General features: G+C 41.0%; 1 protein-coding gene across 2 annotated transcripts; it reads left to right on the forward strand.

The window, feature by feature from the left end:
• Positions 1-1,616: 1,616 nt before the first annotated feature.
• On the forward strand, positions 1,617-26,439 carry xxylt1 (xyloside xylosyltransferase 1). Of its 2 annotated transcripts, XM_069679333.1 has the most exons (5): positions 1,617-1,903; positions 1,934-2,153; positions 7,378-7,525; positions 15,883-16,015; positions 25,743-26,439. In XM_069679333.1, the coding sequence occupies exons 1-5, from the start codon at positions 1,617-1,619 to the stop codon at positions 26,137-26,139; spliced, it is 1,185 nt and encodes a 394-aa protein (XP_069535434.1). In that variant the 3' UTR covers positions 26,140-26,439. The 2 variants fall into 2 exon arrangements, with proteins under 2 accessions (XP_069535434.1, XP_069535433.1); XM_069679332.1 differs by having other exon boundaries at positions 1,617-2,153.
• The last annotated feature ends 897 nt before the right edge of the window (positions 26,440-27,336 follow it).

Here is a 27,336-nt window from a genome sequence, read left to right on the forward strand (position 1 = left end):
CAACTCAACAAATCACATCAAGCTGCAAAGTCCTTGTTTGCTAACCTAGCATCCTCGTTGGCAGTTGGTATGTCAACAGGTCGTCGCTTTTTTGCAGCTATTGCAGACATGTTGATTTAAATGACATTTCGTGCACACCGATGGTTCATATTTCATTCAAATTTCAAATTTCAGTGTATGGTAAAGTTGATAGCTAAAGTAAATGTTTAATGCTTCACAGAGTGGAGGATCGAGTAACTCTGGGCAACATAATCCTCGAACAGGCTGTCAAGATAGACCTGCAGAGATCAACGAAATGAGACAGGCAAGTGGATGCACTTCTGTTAATTTTCTGTAAATACTAACTTTGTTTTATGTGCATGCTAACAAGCAGATGTTATAGTTTTGTATGCGTCAGCGTTTACGGTGCAACATTGGCGCGAAATGTTATGAAAGAAATGTTTGCAGACTGCTGAGCTCGTGCAAAGCCAGCATCCCCCTCCTAACATGACAAACAACATGGGAGAGGCGGAATGTAAATATCTCGCATAGCTACTGAAGAACAATTTTGAGGTACTTGTAGTTACCTTGAGTATTTCTATTTTATGTTACTTTATACTTCTACCCCACTACATTTCAGTTTATTGTAGAGTTTGCTCTTTACTCCACCAAAGTTGTCAACATTAGCTCAGAATCAGTTTATTGGCCAGGTATGTACACGTACAAGGAATTTGACTCCGGTTTAACTAGCTCTCTATGTACACTTAAACATTAAATATTACAAATTAAACTACTAGCCTAGAGTAAACATTAAATACTCAACTAGTATCTACAAGCCTGCGAAAGACGGAAATATATAATATGATTTAGAAAAAATATGTAATTATGTAACAGATGGGTTAACTTGCATGGGGTAGATAGTTTCCAGTATTTCCAGTAAAAAAAAAAGTGTGCATAGATTCATGACAGATGACGGATGAAATTTATATGAATAAAACGTGTGTCCATACGTTAAGATGAACAATAAACTGTCTTATTTACAGGTGACAGGTTTTTCCACACTGATTGTTCTAACACTCTGTGACTGTTAAGTGTTCATCAGAGTGACAGCCTGTGGGAAGAAACTGTTTTTGTGGCTGGTTGTTTTGGCATACAGTGTTCTATAGCGCCTACTGAAGGGTAAAATAATTGATACTTTCCTGTACTTGTGGTACTTTAAGTATATTTTGATGCTGAAGTAAGAATTGAATACAGGGCTTTCACTTGTATTTCTACACTGTGGGATTATTTGCTTTAACTCAGAAGATCTGATAACATCTTCCACCACTGCAAAATAGGGACAACGTTTTAAAATATATGCAACCTAATGTTAGTCATTTATGCAAAGAGAAAACAAAAAGACAAATGTTTAATTGTAAAGGCTTTAAGAAAATAATATGAAATGCATTACAATAATATTTACAAATAAAATAATAAAAATATTTAAAATACACACTTGTAAACATATCCCATTTACATTGTTAAATAAAATAGCAGAATTTTGACTATGACAATAATACATTTTCTTTCTCTTACAGGACAATTCTGGCAACTCTCAAAAAATAACACCCCCGTTCTCCTGACACCAACAGGGAGATATGGGCCTCCTAAGACTGGTAGCAAGAATCATGGGAAGGATCAGTACTTTCAGGTCCTATCAGTTCGTGCTTCTCTTGGCTGCTGCACTGGCAGTTGTAGCTTTTTACTACTTTGGCTCAGAGAGGCAAAACTTCTCCAGCACCACAAAGAGGATCAAGCAGAACCAGGCCAGCCTCAACACCAACAGAAATGACGCAGACCTGACTGTGGACACCAGGCTCACACACCCGGCTGGATCTGAGGTGCAAGGAGGGGAAGAGCGAGATGTAGGAGGAGAGAGCGAGGGGTTTTCCTCCAGGAGAGGGGACAGTGAAAGTGTGGATCAACACTACCATGCACTCATGATGTTCACCAAGGTGGACAAGAGCCGCAGCCTGCAGGACAAGTTCAGGGTGGCCATGTTGTCTATGGTTAAGCATGCACGCTTCCAGGAAGGAGAGGTGTTGGTGCTCCATTTTGTTAGCGACCAGGCCAGCAAAGAACTGGGAGAGAGGATGCTGCAAGAACTTCTCCTTGATTCAACGTTTAAGTACGAGGTAGGAAATCAAAATGCTTGGCTTTATCATGATTTTATTTTTATTTTTAATGTGCATTGATGTCACTTGAATGTAGTCGTATGTATTGAGATTTCACAGTATGTATTTCTTGAGCTTAGCGGGGCAGATAAAATAAAGTTACTGTTAGATTTTTGTAGTGAAATAGTGCCAGAGAGACGGACCTACAAAAATGTATTCAGCTCTATTTAATGTATCACAAACAAATTTTAATATTTCAGTGTTTGAAATCACTTTAAGTATACTGACTGTTTAACCAGGCATCCTCCCTGAGTAATAGATTGGCTATAGGTGCAGTTTAAAGTTGAAACACAGGGGGGCAGTGTTGGTCCACCAAAGTCATACCTCACTAATGGGGATATCCCTCCCCTACTCTTCTCCCTCTGCCAAAACAGACGATTATGTCCCCTCTCTGTTGGGCTTTCTGTTGCGTGCAACGTCCAGCCCTGTTTCTCCCCTTTTGTATCTGTCACAGAGCAAAAAACAAAAAAAACGTATTTATTAATTTCATATGCAGATCACAATCACCCTGACCGGCTAGGCCTTTTTTCTCAGGAGTCTCTCCTCACATGAACATCTGGTGGATGTGACAGCCCTGTATTAGCTCAGGATGATCCCCTACCTGCTTTGGATTGGTTAGAGGTTTGCTCAGCTTGGCATCTTGGCAGTTTTGAGCTTTTGGTCAGATTGTTTCCTGCTCATTTCACTCTCTTTCCTCAGACTGAGTCCTGTAGGAGCACAGCTGAAGTGCGTAACGTAAAATAATACTTAAGTTTACCATTCAGTGATGGCAAAGTGCTGTTAGACCTGCTAAACCAATATAAGGGATCCATTGTGTTACAATGGTGTTGGAGAGGAAGGCAAGGTCTCTTTCTCAGAAATACAGAGATGATCCTTCCTTTAAAGTATGACTCAGCCAGAACCCTGTGTTTAACTATCAAAGATATAAAGCAGTATTAGTAATATGCAACATTTTGGCAACAAGAAAATCATTTTTTGCATTTACTTACAGTCAGCCAGGCGGCTGTCAGAAAAAGCATACTTTTGAAGTGTTGCTGCGTAGGATATAGTTTAAAATTAAAAGCTAACCCAGAATTTTGTGGCACTGAAGATAAGATTTTATAACTTTAGACAGCAAAGCCATCTACCGCTAACATGGCTAGTTCTCTTCTGCTGGCCTTACCGAGTTTCCCCGTCCCGCTTTTGTCCTCTACAATGATATCTGGTTTGCCGTTTTTTGTCTGACCGTAGCCACGTGAATGCAGCAGCCCTCCGCAGATATTGAGCATCATCACCAGTCATTCATAATCAGCAGTGGAAAAATGTCCTGTGACATCCCTAGATTGTCCACCAGAGAGCACTGAGAAGCTCATTTTATATTTAGCTTGATCACAATTCTGTAGAAACAAAAATCAGTCTTAGTGATCATATCAAGATTGTTTGTTTAGCTGAAAATAATTACAATCAGCCAATATTTTATTAGATTTTTTTATATTAATGAGTATCAGCCTGAACAGAGTATCGGTTCAGGATATAATTTGGTCAGTAAATAATTGTGACCAATATATGTGATGCACTTTTTAAAAATGGAAAATAAGATGATTTTTTTTTATTTGTTGGTACAGATAAACTATGAAAAGTTAAGTTTCTAAACAACCTGAAGCATATCTTTGGCTCAAGTGAACAGGAAGCAAAACGTTTTTCTTGCTCACCCTTGTCACCTCACTTCCTATCGTCTGTCTAATGTCCACTCTCAAATATATGCACTAAATGCACCCCAAAAAAATGATAATTTATGAGACACATTGGTACACAGTGGCCTGGGGTTCTCTCAACTCTTTCAAATGCTCCAACTGTGCCTGCATTGCTCCAGCAGGTTGTACAGCCAGTGGTTTAATCATTTGCATGGTGTTATTCCAGACCAGTGCTTTTAAGCATCATAAATAAGGATACTGAATCATGAAATAATGTTCTGCATCCTCTGACACAAGCCCTGCCACTGTGTCCTCTCTCTCTGCACACAAAGTTACAGATGGGACAGGGACTCCCCGGGGCCGTAGAGAGGGATGTCTTTGAGCATGTAGACATCCTTGTCCGCTCATCTCAAGTGTCATTCCTTTTTAATTATTTATCTTAAAAGGAGCGTGAGGGTAAAACCGCTGTTACGCAAGAGCTTTAGCCTGCATGACTTCCCAACAGTGCTGGATTGAACAAACAGCCTGTGGAGTCACACCGCCCGGAGGCTGTGCTCATTACTGCTAACCAGCATCCACACAGTCCTCATGACACAACATACTGGAGTCCTTCTTGCAATCAAGCCAGTACTTATTTGAACAATTCACTTTTATATTATTCCTATTTATGCCAGGCCCTGTAGCAGTGTGTTATCTCATGCAAATGTGCAGACATGAATAAAGCAAAGTGTGGGTATTTGACTCCGACTTTTAAAATCCTGCTCAGGTTCCTAGTTTTATTTTAGGAGATTATCTGGAATAGGAATATTATAAAAGGGGGAAGCCCTAACATCTTCCTCTCTTTATGTAGAGATCATCTTATGAATGATCTGCAAACAGATCACAGCAACTCTGCTCCTGTTCCTCTTGATCAGAATAAAAGACGTGTGCAGGATTTCTGTTGAACTTGTCCTGTGGAAAGTGAATGTCCAAATATAGCTATGCTCATTTTTTATTTTGCTCATTATTTACTTCTCCTCAAACAAACTAGATGCTGAAGTTTTTTTATTACACGTCTTTCCCTTATTGTCACCTAACGGCCATTATCTGGCTCAACAAAAACAAAAATGTTTTGTAGGAACTTTTAATGAGAATTCTAGAGTTTGTCATTTCCTGGAAAACCTAAAAAAAAATCTTGATGACTAATCCTGCACTGGAGATCACACATGCAATTTTTTTTTCGTCCAGTGAAATGCTCTCAAATTTGTATGTCCCTCTCTCACTAAACACAGGGCTTACAAGCTAGCTGGCTGTGTTTGTGTTTGTGTTTGAATGACACGATGCCGACAGCATCTAGAACACAATTTATCAGGAAAAAATCCATGCTCGATCTCTAAGTTCTTAAAAATTATTTCCTTTTCAACCAGATTCAAATGAGTTGAAACCAGGTCTCTCCTAACCATTTCATCAACATATCAAATGTTCAGAAAATGTGTAAAGCCAATTTTTTAAAAGCTTGTTCCATCATTTATTGTTGCCATTTGGAGAAAGTTGTAAACTTCTGGTTTGAGTGAAGTCTCTCCATGAATTGTTAATGGGGAGCAAACAAAATATTATGAAATGCACAAGAGTCCTCCAGAAATACACATGTTAGAAAAGAAGGAATTAGTGTTTTCTGTCCTCAGCTATTTTTATTATCCATGGTTGTTGTAAACCTTTTCAACCAAGAGACACAACTGTGCAAAATGTTCCCCTTATTTTTACTAACTTGTCTTCCGGTCGTTCGTCTGTCGACTGGCAGCGTTTTTTACGGTGAAAACACACATTATTAGCTTTCAATTTAAAGATGTATTATGTTGAGTGAAATGTGGTTACCAGAGCAACAAGAAGTTAAAGTAGACGCACCCTGTTGTGTTAATTCTCTGTGCCACCAAATGCATATGTTCATATGAAAGAGTGGACAGAGTTCCTGATATTTGCAGCCTGATGCAGTTCATGTATCCACATCCAAGTTATTAAGGAGGAGTTAAACTAAATACATCAAGTTAAAATGTGTCCTTTGAAGTAACTCATCAGGTCTTTAGCAACATTAGATATTCTATCCTCTGCAGTGACTTATGTTTATTACATCAGGTTACTAGCAGCAGTCTAAAATAGCAGTGATTTTCAACAACGACTGAGAGCTTACCTTAATCTGCCCCGATCATTAAATGGTGTTTGCCCATTGATGCACATGGCTCTGATTTATTATATTACTGCCACACTGTGCAGGTTTAATCTGAAGCTCACTGACGCCAGGCTAAACCACAAATGTCCTCTTCTCCTCAGGAAACACTGTTTGTCCCAAACCATCATATTTATTTCCTCCTGCAGGAAGCTTTAATGATAATCACCGCTTACTACATTAATAAAATCCTCTTTCAGTAATCTGTAGAGATATCTACTGCACACGAGCAGAGCAGAAACTGCTGCCCCGCAGCTGTCGAGGGATTTACAGCTCAGGAGCAACACAAGATCACGGTGTTTTATGAATGTGTGACCATCATATGAAGCATCGCAGAAGGCAGTGTTGTTGCAAACACTTATTTAACCTTCTATCTAATCGTATTTCTTGGATCTAATTCAGCCCAGTTAAAGGTTTATTTAAATGGTTGCATGAGGCAAGTTGTTGTCTGTAGTTAAGTGCGAGGTAGTGTCAAATTCTTCTTAGTCACTTTTCACGTTCAAGGTCAAATCTTCCCACCTTTTGAGCTGTACAGACAAAGAGGCATTAATGTACCCAGTTACTTCTTTAAGAAAATTATATCCGTCAGTCTTGGCGTATATCAGGACTTGATTATTGTAAAAGTAAAAACATGTTTTTACATCGCAAATTCCACCACAGCGGCGTCACGAAGCGCCGCAGTCACGAAGCCTTTGCCATTTTACATTGAACCATGCAATGCCGGCAGTGCATTTTTACATAGCGTACCAGTGTTGCGGAAGCAAAATGTGCGCAAGGTGTAAACAAACAGCGCCTGCTTCACATACACACACAGTGCTGTTCCATTTACACTGACGCCGTTTCAGAACGACTTTGTCCCACCATTCCACCTCTGTGCGTTTTACATAGAAGACGAGGCGTAACAGAGGCATAATAATCCCGCCTTGAACTCGCGGTGTAAAAGGGGCTTCACATGTCCCATGCACAACCGATGTTATCACAAAATGAAGCCTTGCCGATAGTGATGGATTAAAACATTGTGATTCTGTTTTTTATTGTGAAACATACTCACCCACAAAGAATAGGAAAATCTCTTTGTTGAAGTTTACGTGATGCCTTCACTGTCTCTCACAACTGCTTGATGAAATTCAACCTGCACTGTTGTCTTAAGGTTGAGGAAAAATTGATTAAAAAAACCAATGGTCTCATGCGACATGTACCACTAGTCTAACAAAATGATACCTTTAGAAGATTCTTATATCTCCTGTCTATACTGCAGTTTGAACAATGTTGTTTTAATATGATTCCTCTGTGTTGACCTGCCGGGCAGGTGTTGTTCCATGACGTGGAGGCTCTCACACAGAAGCTGTTCCCCATCGTGGAGGCCATGCAGAAGTACTTCAGCGCTGGCTCTGGGGCCTACTACAGCGATGCCATCTTCTTCCTGTCTGTCGCCATGCATCACATCATGCCTGAAAGTAAGAAAAGCACCTTTTATTATATTTATTTGATATTTAAAGGGCCAGTTCGCCGATTTTCAACTTCAGTCCTATCATGCTACTTTGAGGAGCTAATGCCATTATGGAAGGAGTCCAGGGAGCTTGCTAAACTATTATCGATTACAGAGAACACCAGCTTTGACTAACAGTGGCTTTTTCCAGGGGTGAATTGCTCCTTTAATAACTACAGCTTTACCTTTAGATTCAGAGCTGATTGAATCACCTCTGTAGAGTCCAAAAATCAACATTAACATGAGTTGGTATGTTTTACTATCCATCCAGATAGTTTGGTTTTGATCTCTGGGATTACTGCCACCACCCCAATTGGGTTGCATGAAATCTCATTTGTTAAGTGCTAAACAATTAAAAAAATTACATGTACAGCAAAATATCTTTCTCGAAACAAAGTTCCAGAGATGAGGAATTGGTGTATTGCATTTTTCAAAGGCTCGTAATAGAAATATACTGTATATAGACTTAACTTACTTATATAAACCTCAAACAGAAGACATTAAAAACTTAAATTTGATAGATTCTTTGTATTAAAATCCTGTCATTAAGAGTGAAAGTGATAACAGGCTGCATTTTTTTTTAAATGTGGTACTGGAACAACAAGAACAACAAGGGCAAATCTACTGTGTTTTAGTTACTAAACACCTTAATTTAGCTGCTGGCTGAAAAAAGCTTATGTATCTTTTTACATACATATGGTTACCTTTTATGCAGTAGCTTTAAAGTTAGTACTTTGCTTTGATTCTGTGGCAGGCTGTGTTTTAAAGTCACCCAGATGCTCACTCCTCTCTGCTGGCACTGCTAGAGCGCAGCGGGAGCGGGCAGGTTGGGCAGGTATCTAAGAGACACGTGGCACGCCGCAGAGGCCCTGCAGAGTGAGGAAGGAAGGATCTGTTCCGTCACCGCTGCCCACATTAGTGCCCCCCGTGTTGGTGCTGACCGATGCCAGCGGCCTCCTCTGCTGTGCACTGTTGTTGTTCACTTCAGTGCATGTGCAGCGTTGGGCGTCGCTCCTCAAATGAACTAAACTTATGGTCCTTTTTGAGAATCAAGAGCCACCAGAGGCACGCATTGGAGACCTGAAGTGTCAGTGTTGCAGACAGTAGGGCTCCAGCACATTTAAGGTTTTTAAACTGTAACTTGAGGTGCACAGCGGGTACAAGGGGGTCACTTTCGGTCATCCTGTTTCTGTGCTTTGAAGTTTATTTAGGTTGTGATTTAGACGGAATCATGAAAACATTCAAGAGTTTGTCAGTGGCTAAGATCTTTTTATAAACATGGCGGTACTGGGAATCTGATTGACTCAGCTGTCGAGTGGCATTGGGTCTTCGGAAAGACTGACGTTTTTTATTCCCCATCATTCCCTTGTATGGAGGTGGAGGTGTTTGTCTGATGCTGTCTCACACTGTGTCCTTGAAAAACTTATTGATCAACCTCATATGCCTCCCTGTCCAAGTGGTCAGACATTTCTATTTAAAGAATGCTTTTATCTATAAAGGGCATAATGTGGTTGCTTAACAGAGAGAGAGTGGGGCTGCATGGTGCTCAAACCTCTTCCATTGTTGTTTTCCCCACATCAACCTCCTTTGATTGAACTATTATGCAGAAACTCTCTTTATTCAGCGAGCCTCGCAGCAGACACATTACATCATTATGATTATGGCACAATGCAATAAAAGTGGTTTTCACAAATATAAATAGCAGCTGCAAGTGGGAGGGCTGGAAATGTAACATCCTGTAACTTGTGAAGTGGGAAATGTTGCGATCACAGGGGGTTAATTTGGTTGTCAAAAGAGAAGAAAAGAAGTAGAAGAAATGAACAGCACTCCAGGATTCAATATTAAACCGTCAAAGAAGGTGGTATGATATAATGGGGAAACTAAAACAGGTGTGTATTATAATGTTACTTCTTTTTGTTGTGCTTTTTATCCCTGAACAACATCCACATTGAACGGGACATTTTACAGTTTAACAAGACTAAGTCAAAACCTAGTATGTGGCTGCCCGCATCAGGTCAATGTGCGCTTTTGTGGGCAATGTGTTACAAGCACTGTCCTTATGAGGCCGATGACAACACGTGTGAAAGCAGGTGTGCGCTGCGGACGTAGGTGAGGATAGCGGACGAGCAGCGAAGGAGCAGCCCCGCCTACCCCCCGAACAAAGTATCCAGAGTCGTATAGACAGAGAGTCGCATCAGTGGAGGTCCAATATGCTCCATGATCCACCATTGCAATGTTGCAACTCTCTCTCTCTCTAGGGCTGTAAAAGTACCGTCACTCAGTCAGTCAGTCAGTCAGTCAGTCACATACAGACCCATGTGTTGACCCCGGCAGTCAGCCAAAAAATTGGTCCAGCTCCTGAGACCTTTTAGTCATGGACCTTCTTCATGCATCAAACTCACTGTGTGAAAAAACAACCAAATCTCAAACAACTAATCAACAATAATAAAGACATAATAAAAAACAACTTTAATTGAGACTTTGCCAAACATCCCCACATATATTGCCAGGAAACTTTTTGCCGTGGAAGTTAACAAATATTTGATGCTTTCTACTTGAATCAGTCTGTCCGTGCTAGGTTGCTAATGCCAGCTGTCTGCAGATTTCAGGCTGATGTCATGTCAGCACAAACGGTGCTGATGAATTAGTGAGAAGACTTTAAGTTTCCATTCCGTGTGGAGTCAAAGTGATAACTATTTATTCTGTAGAAGCTTCTAGTACTGACAGTCCAAGCATAGCTGAATGGGATAACACAATAATAATAATAATAGGTGTTAATAAGATATAAATGTGTCAAGTTTGGGTTTGTTTGTATTTGCCAAAGGAAATAGAACCTTTGTCTCACAGTTTTATAATTTTGCATAAAATGTGAACTTGTATGCAAAATTGAAAAACACACACACACATAATTTTATATTCAAGGAAACAACAGTGTTGCTAACTGAATCATCTGTAACCGATGCCATTTAAATCTGAGGTCAGTTTGGACATCTAGCTCTATGACAAGATATTACATTATTGATTATTTAGCCAGCCAGTGGAAACTTGGAAACCAACGTCTGTCTGGTGTTTGTTCAGTGTAACCTAAGGGAAGACATTTCAATACAAATGTAAAATAATGTCTAAACAGGCCTATTTTTATAGAAAACTTCTAAACCGAACTACTAGCTTACAGACCACAATGAAAGCAGCCAGTAGACAAACGGCGTTTAAAGAGGACTTTATGCTCACGCCATCTGTCCCTGGAGGATGAGAAATAAAGTTACACAATGGAAACCTGTTGCAATTAATGTTCAGGTTCCTAAGAAACAGTGTTTTTATTGATGGAGAGATGTTCCATGTTGCGTATCCCCTCATGAGGCTTCAGCATGCTGAGACTTGAGTCTCTCCTACAACTGAAGCCTCTGTTTTCCATCTTATGTAGGAGCAACACTGCTAACGTGTGAATAGCTCTGCAACCTAGCTAAACGACTGGTTTTCACATAGTTACAAAATGCACTTTTACTGTGATTGTTTCTATCTTCATTTGCATGTCTCCTCAGGGCTTGTTGAGCAGCAAAATCCTACTAGCTTTAAGTACTTCAGAAGTTCTAACAGTCCGTGTTTTTGCCTTTTTGAACCAAATTGTATCTTCAGTAGACTTCGATGTTAACCTCCCACCCGGTTTCTCCAGAGCTGATAACACTGAGCTTTTAACTCTTCCCCTTTGATCTATTAATACAAAATAACAGGCCAGGTTCGAACATGAGTGGGATTGATGAGTGGAATGTAAATGACTTCACCTCACATTGAGAGAGGGACTATTCAGAATGTATGTAGTATCTACAATAAATACAGTGCAGCCTCTATTTTCCTGACTCACTATTGTGTCTAGGTTTTAAAGGTGAAAATAAGTTTACAAAATTAATAATTATTAAAAGTTATATTGGGATTTGTTGGAAGAAACTTTCTATCTTATATGAGCCTTTCTTCTCCCTTTGCTTGTTCTGTTAGAAGCATCTTCTAACTAGTGAGACTAAAGGACTTTGTTTACTGCAAACAGCAGTACATGGTTTTTTAGATGCACTGAAAGCTATTGGGGGTGAAATTGAATCTCAAAAAGGAGGGTGTTTTCCAGCCAGTGTTGGTAAAAGAAGCAAACAATGACCCTTACATATAGCCTGTAAGTGCTCACATCAAGACGGACATTAGGTCTTAATAAGGTTGACCCACTTTCTTCCTGAAATAATGTGATAACAGCGTGTCTGTTGTTTTGATGCTGTGGCTGAGTTGAGGTTCGGTCAAACAGGTCGGCCTGATCTGACCAGAGCCTCCGGGGAGCTGTAAGCAAGCCTAACAACGTTATCCCTGCAATAAAATGTCATCACCGACCCACCTGATCAAGATTAACTTCAACCCTCTTTATCGGCCAGATCACAGGGTGCTTATTCTTCTTAAAACAGATAAATATTCCGGAGTTTCCTCGAATAAAACGTTCACATATAAAGTCGGCAGTTGCCCTTTCACACATGCAGCACACAACAGGAGATGCCTTGTCAGCACTGGACATACTGTGTGGTTGAGGGGAGGCCGGGCATCTGGGTACAGTGTACAGTAGGAGGAGGGCTTCTCCATAATGATGTTCTTTTTGCATTTACCACTACAACTTGTATTTGTACGTACCCACAATGTCAACAAAAGAGTGAAGAGATAGCTGCTGCTTGTACAATACTGCTACGTTACTGTGTGAGGAATGTATAAACCAGCTAAATGTGTTGATCCGTGATTTACTCAACAGTTCAGTTCAAAGCCTTTTTATTTTATGACAATAATCCATTACAGAGCAGGTTGAAGCCAGGCAGCAGTGACTGACAGCTCCAGAGAAGATATAAATAAGAGAAACGCACCTTCTGTCTTCTTTTCTTTGGCACCCTCTGTCTTGTCTCCTCAGGCTCTAACCGAGCGCTCTATAAACAAGAAAAGCTGTCAAGCCTGAAATCTAATACTCTTATTTACAACAACTGCAGAATCTGTCTTTCATGGTTTTTAAGGTAATTATTTTCTCTTTTATGCTTCTGTTTGTCGTGAATTGGACGGGCAGATTTCAGCAATGAGTTTTGTAACATCACAAAGAGCACTGTGAGCATTAGTGCAACCAACACATTTGGAAAATAGCTTGAAAAAAATGTGCTCTGTCCATAGTTTAGACCTAATACAAGAAACAAGTTGCCCTTTTGTTAGCAGACTGGGCAGGAAGACGTCAAACATCTTTTATATCATCAAAATGACACATGTTCATGAGGATTGTTTGCACTGTTCTTCATCTCAGTCACATACAGCTTTAGGTGGTGTGAGACAAGCACAGTGCAGACATGGCTGCTTCAGTCACTGACTTACTGATCTTCACCAATGACTGTATATATAGATGAATGACGCGTCTCCATCTGCTCCCATTGTACGAAAGTGATACCAAAATACCCCCCGTGACGGGCGCTGCCATCTTGCAATGGTGACATCATTTGGAGCCAGAGACTGCGCAGTAGAGATCGGCGGGTGAACTTAACGAAAAAACAGCAAAGATCCCGCACACCGGCGTGTTTGACAGCAGAACAGCTTCTTTGTGTTGGTCTGAAGCAGACGTTCACAGATATGTAAACTTCAATGACTGTAGTGATGGTTTTAGTTACGTCTCCTCTCGCCGATCGTCCTCCACTCCACTTGGACGTAATTCAGCATGATAAGAACTAACTATGCTTACACAAACCATGTTTGAGCAAAATGTATTTGGTGTGTATTTTGGTTTTATAGTTGGACTCCCATCTGTTAACATGGAGGAGGCGGGCCTTATGACCTATACTGCAGCCAGTCAGCAGGGGGCACTCAAAATGTTTTGTCTTGCCTTTTAGGGAGCTGTCCTGTCGTCCATCTTTTAAAACAGTCCATGATCTTCACATGAAAAAATCCACCAGTAAATTAACTTTAATACACACCTTTAAAGGGCATCTGTCAAGGTCACTCTGCATTGTATGTAGTACCAGATGGCAAACACTCGTCTTGTAAAATATTGAAGTCACATTTTTAGTAAAATCATATACATAATGCTTCGTGACAACACAGCCCGAACCACGAAGCCCTTCTTTCACCTTCACACGACATTGTGTTGAGTCACTGATCTAACATCAAACCCACTACATCACAATGTTGTATCAACTTCAGGCCCTCTTCCTGTTATACTCCCACTAGTTAAGCCCTGTCAGTACAAACTAACAGAGCTGGCCATTGGAGAGTACTCGTCCGAGCCCCTCTGTGTTGCCACAGCACATGAAAGCATTGTGACGGCCGCTTCCTTGTTTGGAGAGCACGGAAAACAGGCCATCTCTGCCATATTGCTGAGTCTTCTTTTTCTGTCACTTGTTTTGAGACCGCCACTCAAATATCTGTGCAACAGAAAATCATGGTGACTCCATATCAGCATGTAGGAACCTTTATTGTTTGATGTCAGTTGGCTGTATCCAAACCAAGGTTAGGAGTTTTTTTTTAAATGGCTTCCTATTACACAGCTGTTTACTTACAGAATCAATTATTTGACATCAAATATTAGTTATATAAATATCAGTCAGAGCTGTCCAGAGCAACGCTTAACTCTAGCCTTCTGAAATATGAGCTAACCTAGCTGTTTTTACGCACATTAAATGGAAACATTTCCACTGGTGGTGAAGTAAGACACTGTGAACGGAACCGCAGGATTCAGCGCAGCACCTGATTGAGTCTGTTGACATTTTCTTTTCCATTCACCGTCTGTAAACACCATCGTATCCCGTACTGTGTTCCGTTTAATGTTTACTTAATGTGCCTTCTTCAGTTTTGTAGATCTCTCTGTTGTAGCCTTCAGTTTTTGCATCGTTTCACCTTTATTGCTTTCTCTCCGCTGTTTTCGGCTCTTTTCTTTTTTCCCTCTGTAAACAGACCGACTTCAAATTGACCGGACTTCTTTCAGCGGATTGATATGATTACAGTTAGTCCTCTGGATTGTGCGATTAGAGCCGCATCCCTAGCAACTGTCTGTTCTTCATAGCCACGGTCTGCTATCGAGAAATAGTAGACCTCTGAATGCCATAATTAACCAATCAGAATCAAGTATTTAACCCAGCCATGTAAGTTCTTTTCATGATAACTCTAACATGAGAGGCTTGTTATATATTTAGAAACATCAGGATGTTTTTATTTGATGTTTGTTTGTTTTGTTGGACACAATTATAGAATCAAGACATCTGCAGTGTTTTGTAAATACTTTTTATTGTTGTCCTAGATAAACTGTGCGGCAGAAAGATGATACATTAAAAGCACCATTAGAGAAGCCTACATAAAGCTCAGATTCTGCCATGATGATAAAAATCTATTTACTTTGCATGTTTAAGCATAAACCAAACAAGCGTAAATATCTCTCGTTTGCATACTGGACGCATGATGCAACGCAAATAATAATCGTAACAAATTTTGCTTGCAAGTTCAACAGTTTTTTGAAACTGAAACAGACCTGAAATTGTGTTAGATTGAGCACTGAAGGTCCATGGTTCAAGCGACCCATGCAGCCATGCTTCAAAACCAACCCTCTGTAAAGACGATAGGTGTTAACTGCCCTAAAAAGACAGGTCATTGAAACCTGAAAGTGTTTTGATCAGTCTGATAACCACGTTGTTCCCTTGGCACAAAAATTCATGAGTATTTCCCATCCTTTCATCACCATGGAAACCAGCAAAACATAGGAAGCCGAAACAATGAACAGATGAGGCTCTGAATATCCTGGATACTGCTGTTACCTTTTCATCCAGAAACAAGACACAGTTTTAATCATTTCGTCATGTTTGAGTTTTACATTCAGTATTTCTCTCCACAATTTCTAGACATTTTTAAGAATGTTTCATTTCGGTTTATTGGTAGATTTGCAGAAACACCACCGCTGAGCAAACTTTTCAGTGTGTGACCCTCTTTAAAACTCAGTGTCTGCCTTTATGTCCTCCTGTGATCTTTTCCTGGAAGAACTCTTAAGATGGGATCAGGCTTGCAGTCACTGGATGATGTGCTAGTGTTCAGAGAAACTCAACCTACATGCACATCTGACTCAGAAGTGTATTTCCTGGGATGATGTCATAAATGGGGTTCTAATTGTCATTTATTAAACTTGGCTAAAAATAAACTATTATTCATTATTTATCCACATTGGGTGGACAGAGGTTTCTTACTCTAAAACCATTCTTTGAACTATTTAGACGTTAAAATGTTTTTAATGATTTTTTTCTTCTTCCCGTTTGCAGCCTAACAAAATGTGTTGTGCTCTTCTTTCAGGTTTGACGCGCATACTGCAGCTTGACCTGGACCTGAAATACAGGACCAACATCAGGGACCTTTTCCAAGAATTTGACCGTTTTTCTCCTGGAGCGGTGATGGGCATTGCCAGAGAGATGCAGCCAGTCTACAGGTGGGCAATGTTGTCTGTACATGCAGTCTTTTTAGCTGGCGTGGAGCTTTAAAAATCTAGTACTTTTCAAATGATGAGATTGGCTCTGCTTTAATTTTGGTGCCTCAGCCTTAAGAGTCCTTTCAGGATCAAGATGTTTGTCTGTCAAAGTTTTTCCCAGGTTTTTTTCCCCCTCAACTTTGAGGACATCTTTTCCGGTATAATAAAATGCGTTCAACCAGAAGTCTGTGGAAACACCCCAGTCCTTGAGTTTAACATTTGACTGATCAAAAACAATATCAATTCACTAAATTCGCTAACAATTAGGGCATTGTCTTGTTTTGATCACTCAATAGCTGTGTCTCAGCCCAGGGGCTGCATCCTTCAAAGGACACGACCTACGAAGGCTGCGGAGGATTTCCTGTTTGCGTCACCAGCTATTCCCGCCCTTACCCTTGCGTCACAAAGTTCCGCTCCAGTCACCTAGCAACAGGTAGCTGGCGGGCTTACTAGCTAGCATAACGTCACGTAACTTAACCTATTATTTTAAAGAAAATTTAAAGTATCAAGGCCCCTTTTGTGTTTTAATATTTGTATCGCGAGCTATTCGGCTGAGTTGAAACCAAAAACTTTCTCCATCTTGTTTGAATTGCCACGCAATGGATCTCGGGATACACTGGACTGCGAAGGATTCACCAGATGGATCCTTTGTGGCCCGGGAAAAAGAGGGCGCATTTTGTCGGGTGCATCAAAATGGCGCCGCTGTTAGGCAATCGGCCTTCAAATGCGCCCTTCAAGGATGCAGCCCCTGAATTGGGACATAGCTAGTGTATCCTCACTGTGAGCTCGTCCCTGGGAGCTTCAAAACTTGAATATTTCTTGGTACTATGGTAAGTATGTGAGAGCAGCAACATTATTAAAACATTTCTCACTAAATGGTTAAAAGCCACCATATCACACTCACTGTTGTTGACCCCAGATGGATTTCGGTTTTTATGGGCCTCGTTTACACTTTCACAGTTACTTTCTCTCTCTCGGTTTGTAAGTGAGAAAGAACATAAGCAGTCTCTCATGCATTCTCAAGAACTGCAGCAGTGTTACCATCCCGCTATTACACAACTACACGCTAAAATTAAATGTTGTGATGCAACATTTAACAGAAACAAGTATCTGCCTTTCTGATGATTCATGGAATGAGTGTAAGTCAAGGATTTTCATGATGAATTAAAGGCAAAGTAGTTTAGCGAGACCAATTAAAATATGACGTTGCGCTTGACAGATCTTTGGTTTCTCCCTAGTACCCTGCATCATATCCTCCTTAAATAAAGAGTTAGGAGGCTGATTCTTGAGGCTGAAGGTTTTAGCAGTAACACACCATGTTAATCTGTATTGTATGATGTTTCAGTGCTGTCGTGCCTGATTCATCTTACTGTTTCTGCATCATTTCCAGGCAGAATCTGCTGAAGGTGCGACAGAAAATGAAACTAAAGCAAAGTTCTTCAAGCGAGAACAGATTATCCTGAAGCGTCATTAAAAAGAAGTACATCGTGTGATAGCCTCCCAATAATATAAGATAACCTGATTGTTTTTACAAAATCAGCCAGCCACTAACTGCTTGGTAGCATATTTTTACAGGCAGGATAGTGATCCATGATAGCAGCTAGATTTGGATGTTTGAAAATGTGTTGAAATCATCCTGTCGTTCAAACGCGTCTCCTTGCCTGTTTGTCTGACTCCCTCTGGAGAAAATAAACAGTCTGACAAACACTCTAAAAGGATCCTTAAAAACCTTTAGTAACTGGTATAATTTCACCGGGAATTTGAAATCAATAAAGAGAAACTTATTGAGCCCCGTGGTGGAACCTCTCATCCTCAGCCCTGCACATCAGCTCGAAAAGAAGAAAAGGCTGTCTTCTCAGATGATTGTTTTCATCCTTTTATGAAGCTCAAGAGTGTGTGTTGAAGTCACAATCAATACTTCAGCTCCAAAAAGCTTAGTTGGATTCTTTGTCTGTGCCATTTTAGTGTTTTTTCATGAACTGTTTGTGTCCAAACGATTTTAACCGCCGATACATCAGTTGTCAGTCAGTGAGAAATTTGGCGTATTTTGTTTAATGGGGAAAAAAGTTGTCATTATGTTACAATAGTTGAGATAAAATTGTGCTTCTGGTGGCACGCTCAGTCTGGGAAGTTGTTGAGTAGAAGTTTTTTGTGTTTTGTGAATGAGTACACATCAACTTTATATACGATCTGTCCCAGTTTACCTCCTTATGAGCCAGATTTTCTATCTCATATTTACTTTTGGGTAAACACTCAATAAAAACACCAGCTGTTATTTATCTAAATCCAAATGTCTTCATTACTGGCAATAATTTCTGTGTGTGTGTGTGTGTGTGTGTGTGCGCGCACGTTATGGGACACAGACCTTCGAGCTCTTTGTTCCTCGGCCGATTTTTCCGCCTCTCTTCAAGATAGTAAAACAAACACGCCTGGTACGTTTAGTCTACCTCACTGTTTTCCACTCAGCGACGGCATCAAAACAGGACGTCACTGTGAGAGTGTGTGTGTGTGTGTGTGTCAGTGTTTGGGATTGTAAGGCTACATGAGGCAAGGTCAGGTGGGAGGTTTCAGGCAGCAGCTGCTTGCTGAGATAAACACACAGACAGGTGGTGGAAGAGTCGTGGCTGCTAATGACTAATAGGAATTAAGATGAATTAAAAAAAAATTGTGACTCACGTTTGGCTTCGGATCTCTTGGCTTGGCCAAATAATAGCATTTTTAAGGTGTAATGCATTTGACAGCTGGATTTAACATTATGTATTAATATTTCATTTCATATGTATAAATTAATGTGTGAATGTTGGCATATTTGTGCACACCAGTGTCTGCATGTTATACAATACCTGTGTTTGCATGTCCCTCCTGAATCCACAATAAATCCAATAGGCAGTTTTTTTTTCTCACGAAGGTGAAACCAAATAATCTGATGGCTCGCTTGGGCTTCATCCAGTCGCTTGGGCATCATACTCTTGGCTCCATTCAAAAGATGAAATTGTAGCATGCTTCATGAAAAGCATGGCTTGTTTACATCAAATATTTGGACTTGTTAATTGCACAAACATTTTTTTTGCAAATTCTCAAATTGCAATAACAATGACATTGCGATTTATTGTGCAGCCCTAATGTCAGTAAATCTAGGTATCAGATTAGAGGCGTAACCGAATCCACAGATATTTAAAGATTTGGACGGAGATTATGGCCAAAAGGGCTGGATAAGGACATCCCTATTAATACACCATTATATAGTGCCTTTTGCCCTGATTTGTTGGATATCATGGTTGTCATGATTTAAAAATTTGGGGGAAAGGTACGTCGTCAGTTAACAGGTCGTACTTGTTTGTATACGTGTGAGACAATGAGGCTTGTTCTGCTAACTGTAAATGTTAGTGATGCCAGGTTTTAGAAGTGGAGCTGTACTCTTCCTGCCAGGCTCCAGTTGGCACCAGCATCTCCAAACAGATCTGTATCTCTGCCCCGCCACTCGACTGGTTCAATGGGTTACTGACCCTGGGAATCCCCTGCTACTGTAGTTCCTGTTGGCCCGGGCGCACTCATTTAAAACATAGCAGGAGGTCTTGCCTCTCAGCATACAAAGGATATCCCATTCTTGTGTTTTGGAGATGATGAAGACAATGACATACGGCATCACCTTTTTCGAAGTGCATCCGAGGATAAAAATACCTTAAAAGAATTTCAAGGATATTGCTATCCACCATGTCAGTCAGGGCCTATAGCTGTTTTTTGATGGATTGTTACAGCCCAGTTCAAGGGATAAGGGAAGCAACATTCAGCTGATGTGTGATGAAAACATTTTAATCACAGCTGTGCTTCTGAAACATCAAAAATCCGTCCATGCTGCTGCACTGCACCCCAAAACACACCAGCATTGTCAAGCTCATCAGCAGTCGTTAGAAGATAATCCAGCCAGTGAAATCTTTCTATCCCACTGAGCTAGCTCGTTATCCGTTGGTCCATGGTCATTGTAATATTTAAATTTTAAACCTTGGTATTAGTGATGCATTGTGTGTGCACCCTCTCTACTGGAGTGTTTTCCTGCGTTGAGTGGAGTGGGCTCTCAGCTCTCACTCTGTGTTGGTGCTAATGGACAGAGCATTATGCAGGAGAACGCGTCCTCCCACCAGCTGCATTCAGAGCACATCCGGCTACTGAAAGTTCATTATTGGAAAAAATGCCCTGTGTCTTTCCTCCTGCAGCTGCATTTGTAATGCTTTAAAAACCCAAGAGACAAGACCCACTTACATAAGTGTCAGTCACAGCCACAAACTCACACACACTCTTAAAAGAATCATTAGCAAGAAGGAAGTCTCTTGATGCTTTGTGTATTGGGTCTCCATTGTGTAATACATCCCACGTATTCCCTGCTTTGGCTCTTACACGGAATCAACTGTTTAAAGTGAAATATTTAATTTGGCAGAAGGTCATATGTGTCTTTTTATGGTCAGTTGTTTCTGAGCTATGTAGCGCTCTTAAGCCGCTTTCCCACTGGTCAAAAAACCTGCTAAAACTCTGCTTCTTTGCTTAATGGGAAAGGCTACAATCGGCATTCAGACGAATAACTCTGCAGTAGACCCGGGTAATTATCGCCTTGGCTCCGATCAGCATTGAAGGAAACACAAAACCCATGTCGACACGCTAAGCTCCTCCCCCTTTCCAGTGCCATGCTATGCTCCGTCGGTAACTTCTGCGAATCCTTGTCATCTCAGCTACAAATTTCGCCCGTCTCCATCGGAGCAGCGTTAGAACAATCGTTCCAGAGTTGTCAGCGCCGAGTTTGATACACAGACTGAATGAGTAATAGATACAATAAAGACCTAACCACCGTTTACTAAGCCTGTCTCCGGCGCGTTTGTGTTGTCAGACGGTGACGCAGCAGAAAAGATGGGAAAAGGGACAATCTGCATTTATAAGTGGGTCTTCCCGGGTCTCAACACGCTAAATTTAGGTGGGAAAGGGGTACGACTGTGACACACATGGACGGTCTTTTCTGATCAGAAAGAAGATTTACAAGTAGTAAATTCTTTAAATAGTCTTATATAGTTCTTTAAAGATTGTGCCATCGTAATCCTCTAACTTAATGGAAAACAGGTGTCAAAGGCAGAAATATACTTGGCTAGAATTCTGAGGTAAATGAATCGATGCTATAAACTTGGATTTCGAGGCATTCTTGTTTGTCGGCTCGTCTTTCCCATTAATGCTGGAATCTTCTTTGATATACCTCCTGCATGTTGCCAAACTACATCGTGATAAAAGGCACCAGACATTTCATTTGATTACCCCAAAACCAGACTCCCCTCTGTCAGCGCCAGGGTTCTGTGCTGCTTTCAGAGAGCAGGCTGTTTCTCGCCCTGAACAACAAAGCGGAGGACACATTGGTATGGTGGAGCAGCACAGAATGTCCCCGCAGTCACCTGCTAATGCTTTTCATTCTTTCGTGACTGAGAAAGAAAGACACTTTACTTGGCAGTCTTGGCAGAGCAGAAGAAGAGGCACTTGCAGGATTAATGGTCTAAGCTAAGAGTTTGCCTGAGTCTGGTTTGAGTGTGCTGGGACAAAGGAACAAAACTGAAGTTATTGTTATAGAGAACAGAGCTGCATTCTGTATAAAAGTGTGTTTTTGTCAAGGTATTGTGTACAGCTGGCTGAACTCTTTCCAGGTTTCTTGTGCCCTGAAATGAGACTGTAAACAATACGGAGGTATTTGATAAAAGAGGGGTGTATTTACGCAAGTAATCGTAAACACTTGCAGCTTGTCTGTAAGTAGTTCCTGATGTTGTTTATGTAAAAAATCGACAAGAAATAGTTTCACGCATATTTTATGCTGTTGATTTTATTGACATCATCATAGTATAATTTCAAGAAAGTGCAAGTTCTTTGATTCCCTGCCATGTCCAATCTGAATAATTGACTTTAAATGTCAGTTGTTTATCTTCACATAAGTTTCATGAAGCAACATGGAGAAAAGAAGTTGGTCTCATTTTTATATACAGAGTGTCGAAGGCTCTGCGCCATCCAACATTAAGCTTCACAAAAGTTCAGTAGTTTGAAGAACAAGGAAACGGCTAACCTGGTTCTGTGCAGTAGAGCTTAATCTGTGGGGCGGCTGTGGCTCCGCGGTAGAGTTGTTCGTCCTTCAGTTGAAAGGTTGGCGGTCCGATCCCCAGCTCCCTCAGTCTACATGTTGAAGTGTCCTTGGGCCAGACACTGAACACCAAATTGAATGCGGTGTGTGAATGATTACTGATTGACAGTTGGGCACTTTACGTAGTGGCCATCAGTGTGTGAATGGGTGAATGTGACATGTAGTGTAAAAGCAGCTTTGAGTGGTCGCAAGACTAGAAAAGCTCTACACAAGTACAGTCCATTCAATCTGGCTATATTCAGTCGTCCTCAGGCAACCAGTCATCCAGTCATCCTATGCCTCCATGCATCTGGCTTGCTCGCCAGTGCTTTTCTGCGCCTACATCTTTCTTAAGAACATCCACGTATGTTAAGGTGGGAGGTCTTTGTAGCATCTTTTGATCTTATTTATTTATCAAGTTTTCTAAGAACCAACAAACCAAAATGTAAGTGTGTCAATTGCCTATCGTACGTGGAGCGATGTGCGTGGCTATTTCTTGGCTAGTAGCAGTACCTTCCTGGAGTCTCAATTGGTTGATTTCCAAGGCTAAGTTCACTACACTTTGAACTGCTAATTTTTTATTTTTTTTTAAACTGAAAAAGTTCTGGCTTTCATCACATTTCTTAAAAAAAAATGGTGCACATTAAATTCCAACCACCTGTTGCAGATTCTCATGGCAATGCTAGCTTCACTGTCTGACATGTCTCAAAGCCAGCGTGCTGTCAGTCACATATTACAGCCATCATAAACAAATGCAATGTGTTTCCACTTGGTACATTCCTATGTCTAAACAACAGAAGGGAAAAGTCAGTGTAAACGTTCCCTCACTGAGTGTGCTTACCCCGAATGTGTCTCCGGGCACGTAGACCCAGTGTATGTCTTACAAGTGATAAATGCTCCGCAGGGGCCACAAGTCCCCAGCTACCAAACCAACAGACTGTGTAAAGCTGTGCGGACAAGCTACAGCTGCTTTATATAGGTCATAATAATATCAACGTGTGATTCAGGGAATCTGCTGCTCCCACTAGACTTAATCAAGTCAGTCACAATATGAATCATAATTATTCCCGTGTGTTTATCTGCATCATGAGAGCAGGCAAAGCTGAACTAATTGTATATTTACTTTCATTTTGTATTTCTGAGAAAATTGACTGCCGTGCAAGACTTGTGTCTGGCTTCTATCCCCATGTGTTTCAAGCCCACACATTTTGCCATTAATATTTAATCCACTGTAGGTTTACTCACGCTTGGCCAAAACTAGGAATAATCTGAATTCTGTAGAGAGTGTGTGCGTGTACACTTGCATGCAAAAGACACTGCCATTCATCCATGTGTTTTGTGGGAATGAAACATGGTTGCATCAGCTGTCAGTGTATAGAAAAGGACGTTTTGTACTTTCCTGAAGACAACACTTCACTCCCCCAAAAAATAAAAAAATTGTAAACCCACAACATTGAAGCCGGTGGTCTCCACAGACTCGATAGAAGAATAACAAACACGGCAACATGAAAGTGCAGTAAGAAAAAAATGACAGATATAGACGGGATATATATTTCCTGCGTTTCTTATTTGTCCCAAATGGATTTTGTCTTTTTCTCCTGAGAGATAAATTACACACACTTACTCATCAGGGGTCCTTTAGGCAAACAAACACAGAGTGCTTTTAAGTGATCTTTTCTGGATGCAGAAGGACTGTCCCAGCTTAGGTCAGTTACAGTGGCCCGTATCCAAATCTTGCTTCCCTCTTTGGTGTTCTCACAAATATACTTCGTCAGTGTCGCTTTTCTCCTGTAGCTCAGTTTACTTTAAACATCTGGTCCCTAGTATGTTTCACACAGTCATCTTCTTCATGCCATTGCATCATCTCTTTGCAACCCCGTCTTTTAGATTGAACGATGACCTTCATTTTGCTCATTTGAGATATTATGTTTCAGTGCTGTAAGTTAAAGCTGCTTCACATTTTTCATGCCAACTGCAGCACTGTTCCTGGCAGGCATATCAGTCAAATGTGCCAGAAATACTGACCCTTTATTACAGCATGCATTACATAACATGAAGCAAGTGCTATCTGTTGTACTACGCGAAAACTTCCTGCCCAGTTAAAATTTGGACTCAAGACAATAACAAGAAATCCCACCAAAGGTCTTTACTCATGTGTGCACGCGTCTGTGCATACAAATGCTGCTTGAATGAAGCTCTGTTTGAGCTACTTCAGAGTGGGTATGTTGGCAGAACAGGGCGCTGAGCTGGCACAAGCCTCTGGCACTCCAACATGCTCCGACACTCCTGGACCAGCTCTCTTCCTGTTTTTTTGGCCTCAGTGCTGTTTGTTCAGCAAATGTGGACTGAAACAGAGATGACCCTCACTTGTTTAAACGTATCACAGCCCAAACATGCACATGGGTGAGACATTTCACCGCTGCCGAAGACGTTCCAAACTTTGCAGAGTTCGTATTCAGAAAGATCCTTGCGTTAATCAGCAACATGAAAAGCAAAGCATGTGTCTTTCACACGTGTTGGTTAAAGTTGTAAAAAGCATTTTTGATTTCTTGCTCTCTGCTCTTTACCATTGGCATTATCAATTTTGCGTATCTGTTCAAATCTTTATTGATTTCCAATTGATTAATGATCAATTTTCTATGTTGGTGAAAGTAAGCCTGCACAGTTTTTCAGCTTCAACCCATCTGTTCCATTACAGAGTAGCAGCAACTTTAGCAACAGTTTGTCATCATCTAAAATGAATGAAATGAAAATAAACATTTATAGAGCACTCGTTTTTATTTAGGTTTTAGCTTATCCTTTAGTTTACACTCGAACTCGAAATTATCATTATACTAGAGACGCTGCAAAACATTTTTTTCCTTCTTGGCACAGATTCTGATTCGTAGAGTTGAGTATTGGCTGATACTGATATCCATCCAATACTAGTCCGATTAAAGATATAAATATTGATTGCTGAAAACACTGATTGCTGACTTTTTTTGTAGCTGTAACTTCATCACACTCACACACACTTGTTGTTTATGGTCACATGATCATATATCTGAAAACAGTTTCTTTTTTGAGATACAAATACTTTATTGTATCATATTGGCACACTGCCTTGATACCCAATACCGCATTATACTTGTATCTGTATCAGAACAATTTTAGAGTTGTGACAACTAGCTGCAGCAACTGCTGTCAGTCATTGAATTTTTCATGAAATGAAGCCACATTTTGAACCATTTCTTCCTCTCCACCATGACTCCATCTTTTTGTCACTTTCCAGCAGCGTAGGCGCATGAGGTTGATGTCATCTTTTGCAATGCAACTGTAGACGTCAGCTTGAATTGCTAAGCTCAGAATGTAGTCTATTCCGGATATGACAATTTGAAACCGGTTCCCAACTGGAACCAGCTTCCATCCGTACTTGTTTGAAATTTTACTCCTAAAAATGCTGATCTTACCAGCTACCATACCGCTACGAACAGAAATGATCGAAACTTAAATTCAAGATATTGCATCGCATTGTCGTTGTCATGACAACCTCTGTGCTTCTTTCCTCAGACACACCTTCTGGCAGTACCGTAAGGAGAACCCTCAGACCAGAGTGGGTGAACCTCCTCCTGACGGCCTCCCGGGCTTCAACAGTGGCGTGATGTTATTGGACCTTGGTGCTATGAGGGCCTCAGCTCTCTACAACCAGCTGCTGGAGCCGAACAATGTGGCCAAACTAGCAGACCAGTATCGCTTCAGGGGCCATCTGGGAGACCAGGACTTCTTCACCATGATCGGCATGGAGCATCCTGAACTGTTTTACTCCCTGGCCTGTGGATGGAACCGACAGCTTTGCACCTGGTGGAGGGACCACGGATATGGAGATGTGTTTCAGTTGTATTATCGCTGTGTTGGACCCATCTATATCTACCATGGAAACTGTAACTCCCCTATACCAGATGACTAATGAATGACTGGACTGATGATGGAAGTGGAAAAGAGTCCATAATGTAGTTCAAGGGAAATGTCTTTCTGCTTTTTGTAAGGGAGAAATGGTGACTTTTATAGTGGTTTCCCTTTTAACCCCTTAACAGCCGGTGTAGCAGCATACTCTGCCCCCTGCTGGTCAAGGGGCTACTGAAGGTTTGGCCCACACAAAAATGCCACAAAGACAGTGCTCATCTGTCATTTTAGAATAATTTTGCCGCCCATGCCGTACAGCATTGCTAAAAGCTGAGATAATGGGATGTTTCTTCAGGTACCAAGTTGAGAGACAGATCCACGGTAGAAATGTGCTGTCCACGTTACGAGGCAATCTACCAGGAAGGTGTTCTTGCCTGTATTGGACTGGCCAGCACAGCACCTTGCACTGCAGCAGATGTCCGTTGCGTGGTACCCCGGTTTTATTGTGAAAGGGCTAATGTCAATTTACATTATCGATGTCAAGTAATCTTTTTTCTTTGCTTGAATATTAATTGACTTTTTGTTTTGAGGAGACACCACTATCCCTTACGGATTGCTGTGTAACCGACTGTATTGAATACATTCACATTTGTATTAATAACAAATGTTACATGAACAGATTATTTGGTCAGGAAATGTGTTTTTTGCACATTTCCTGACCCTATAATTAAACAAAAAGGGTCTCAAACTTTTCTCCACTTCCTCTACTTACACTTGATTTCTACTTGGTGATACTTGATTTCTAGCACAATGGCCCAAGTCCAGCCTGTATCACCTTCTATTCCTGCAACAGCACACCAGGTGAGGGCTAATATGGCAACGTTTACTGCTTGAGACACGTGGGAGCAGGCCACAACACACTGCCTCAGTTCTATTCAAAGAACGCCCTTTCTGTAGGTAGGAAGAAAAGGGAAAAGAATTACGGCAGAGTGCGGAGGAGGCGTCGGGGAGATAATGGTTAAAAATGACGCCACTGATGGATGTTGTCTGTGTCCTGCATTTACAGCTAAGCTGAGGTCGAACACGGTCCCATCAGCAGCCGGAGCGAAGCGGCCCGGGAACGTGACGGCAGACACTGACCCACTTTAGAGCCTTTCTTGCTGTGCTCACTGAACTGACACTCAGATTCAAAGAAATGTCAACACTCAATATTCATCAGTCAGGAAATTGAGGTGATGCACACTTTAACACACACACGTAC

Source organism: Semicossyphus pulcher, unplaced genomic scaffold, assembly GCF_022749685.1.
Source record: "Semicossyphus pulcher isolate SPU_LCO1_2020_fin unplaced genomic scaffold, fSemPul1.0.p SCAF_4, whole genome shotgun sequence".
Taxonomy (NCBI): domain Eukaryota; kingdom Metazoa; phylum Chordata; class Actinopteri; order Labriformes; family Labridae; genus Semicossyphus; species Semicossyphus pulcher.

Bases quoted from the DNA above. Each gene is read 5' to 3' on its own strand.
- xxylt1 (XM_069679332.1), top strand. From the start codon at position 1,617: ATGGGCCTCCTAAGACTGGTAGCAAGAATCATGGGAAGGATCAGTACT. The intron at 2,154-7,377 runs GTAGGAAATCAA...CCTGCCGGGCAG, and splicing joins ATTCAACGTTTAAGTACGAG to GTGTTGTTCCATGACGTGGA. The intron at 16,016-25,742 runs GTGGGCAATGTT...TTCTTTCCTCAG, and splicing joins GAGATGCAGCCAGTCTACAG to ACACACCTTCTGGCAGTACC.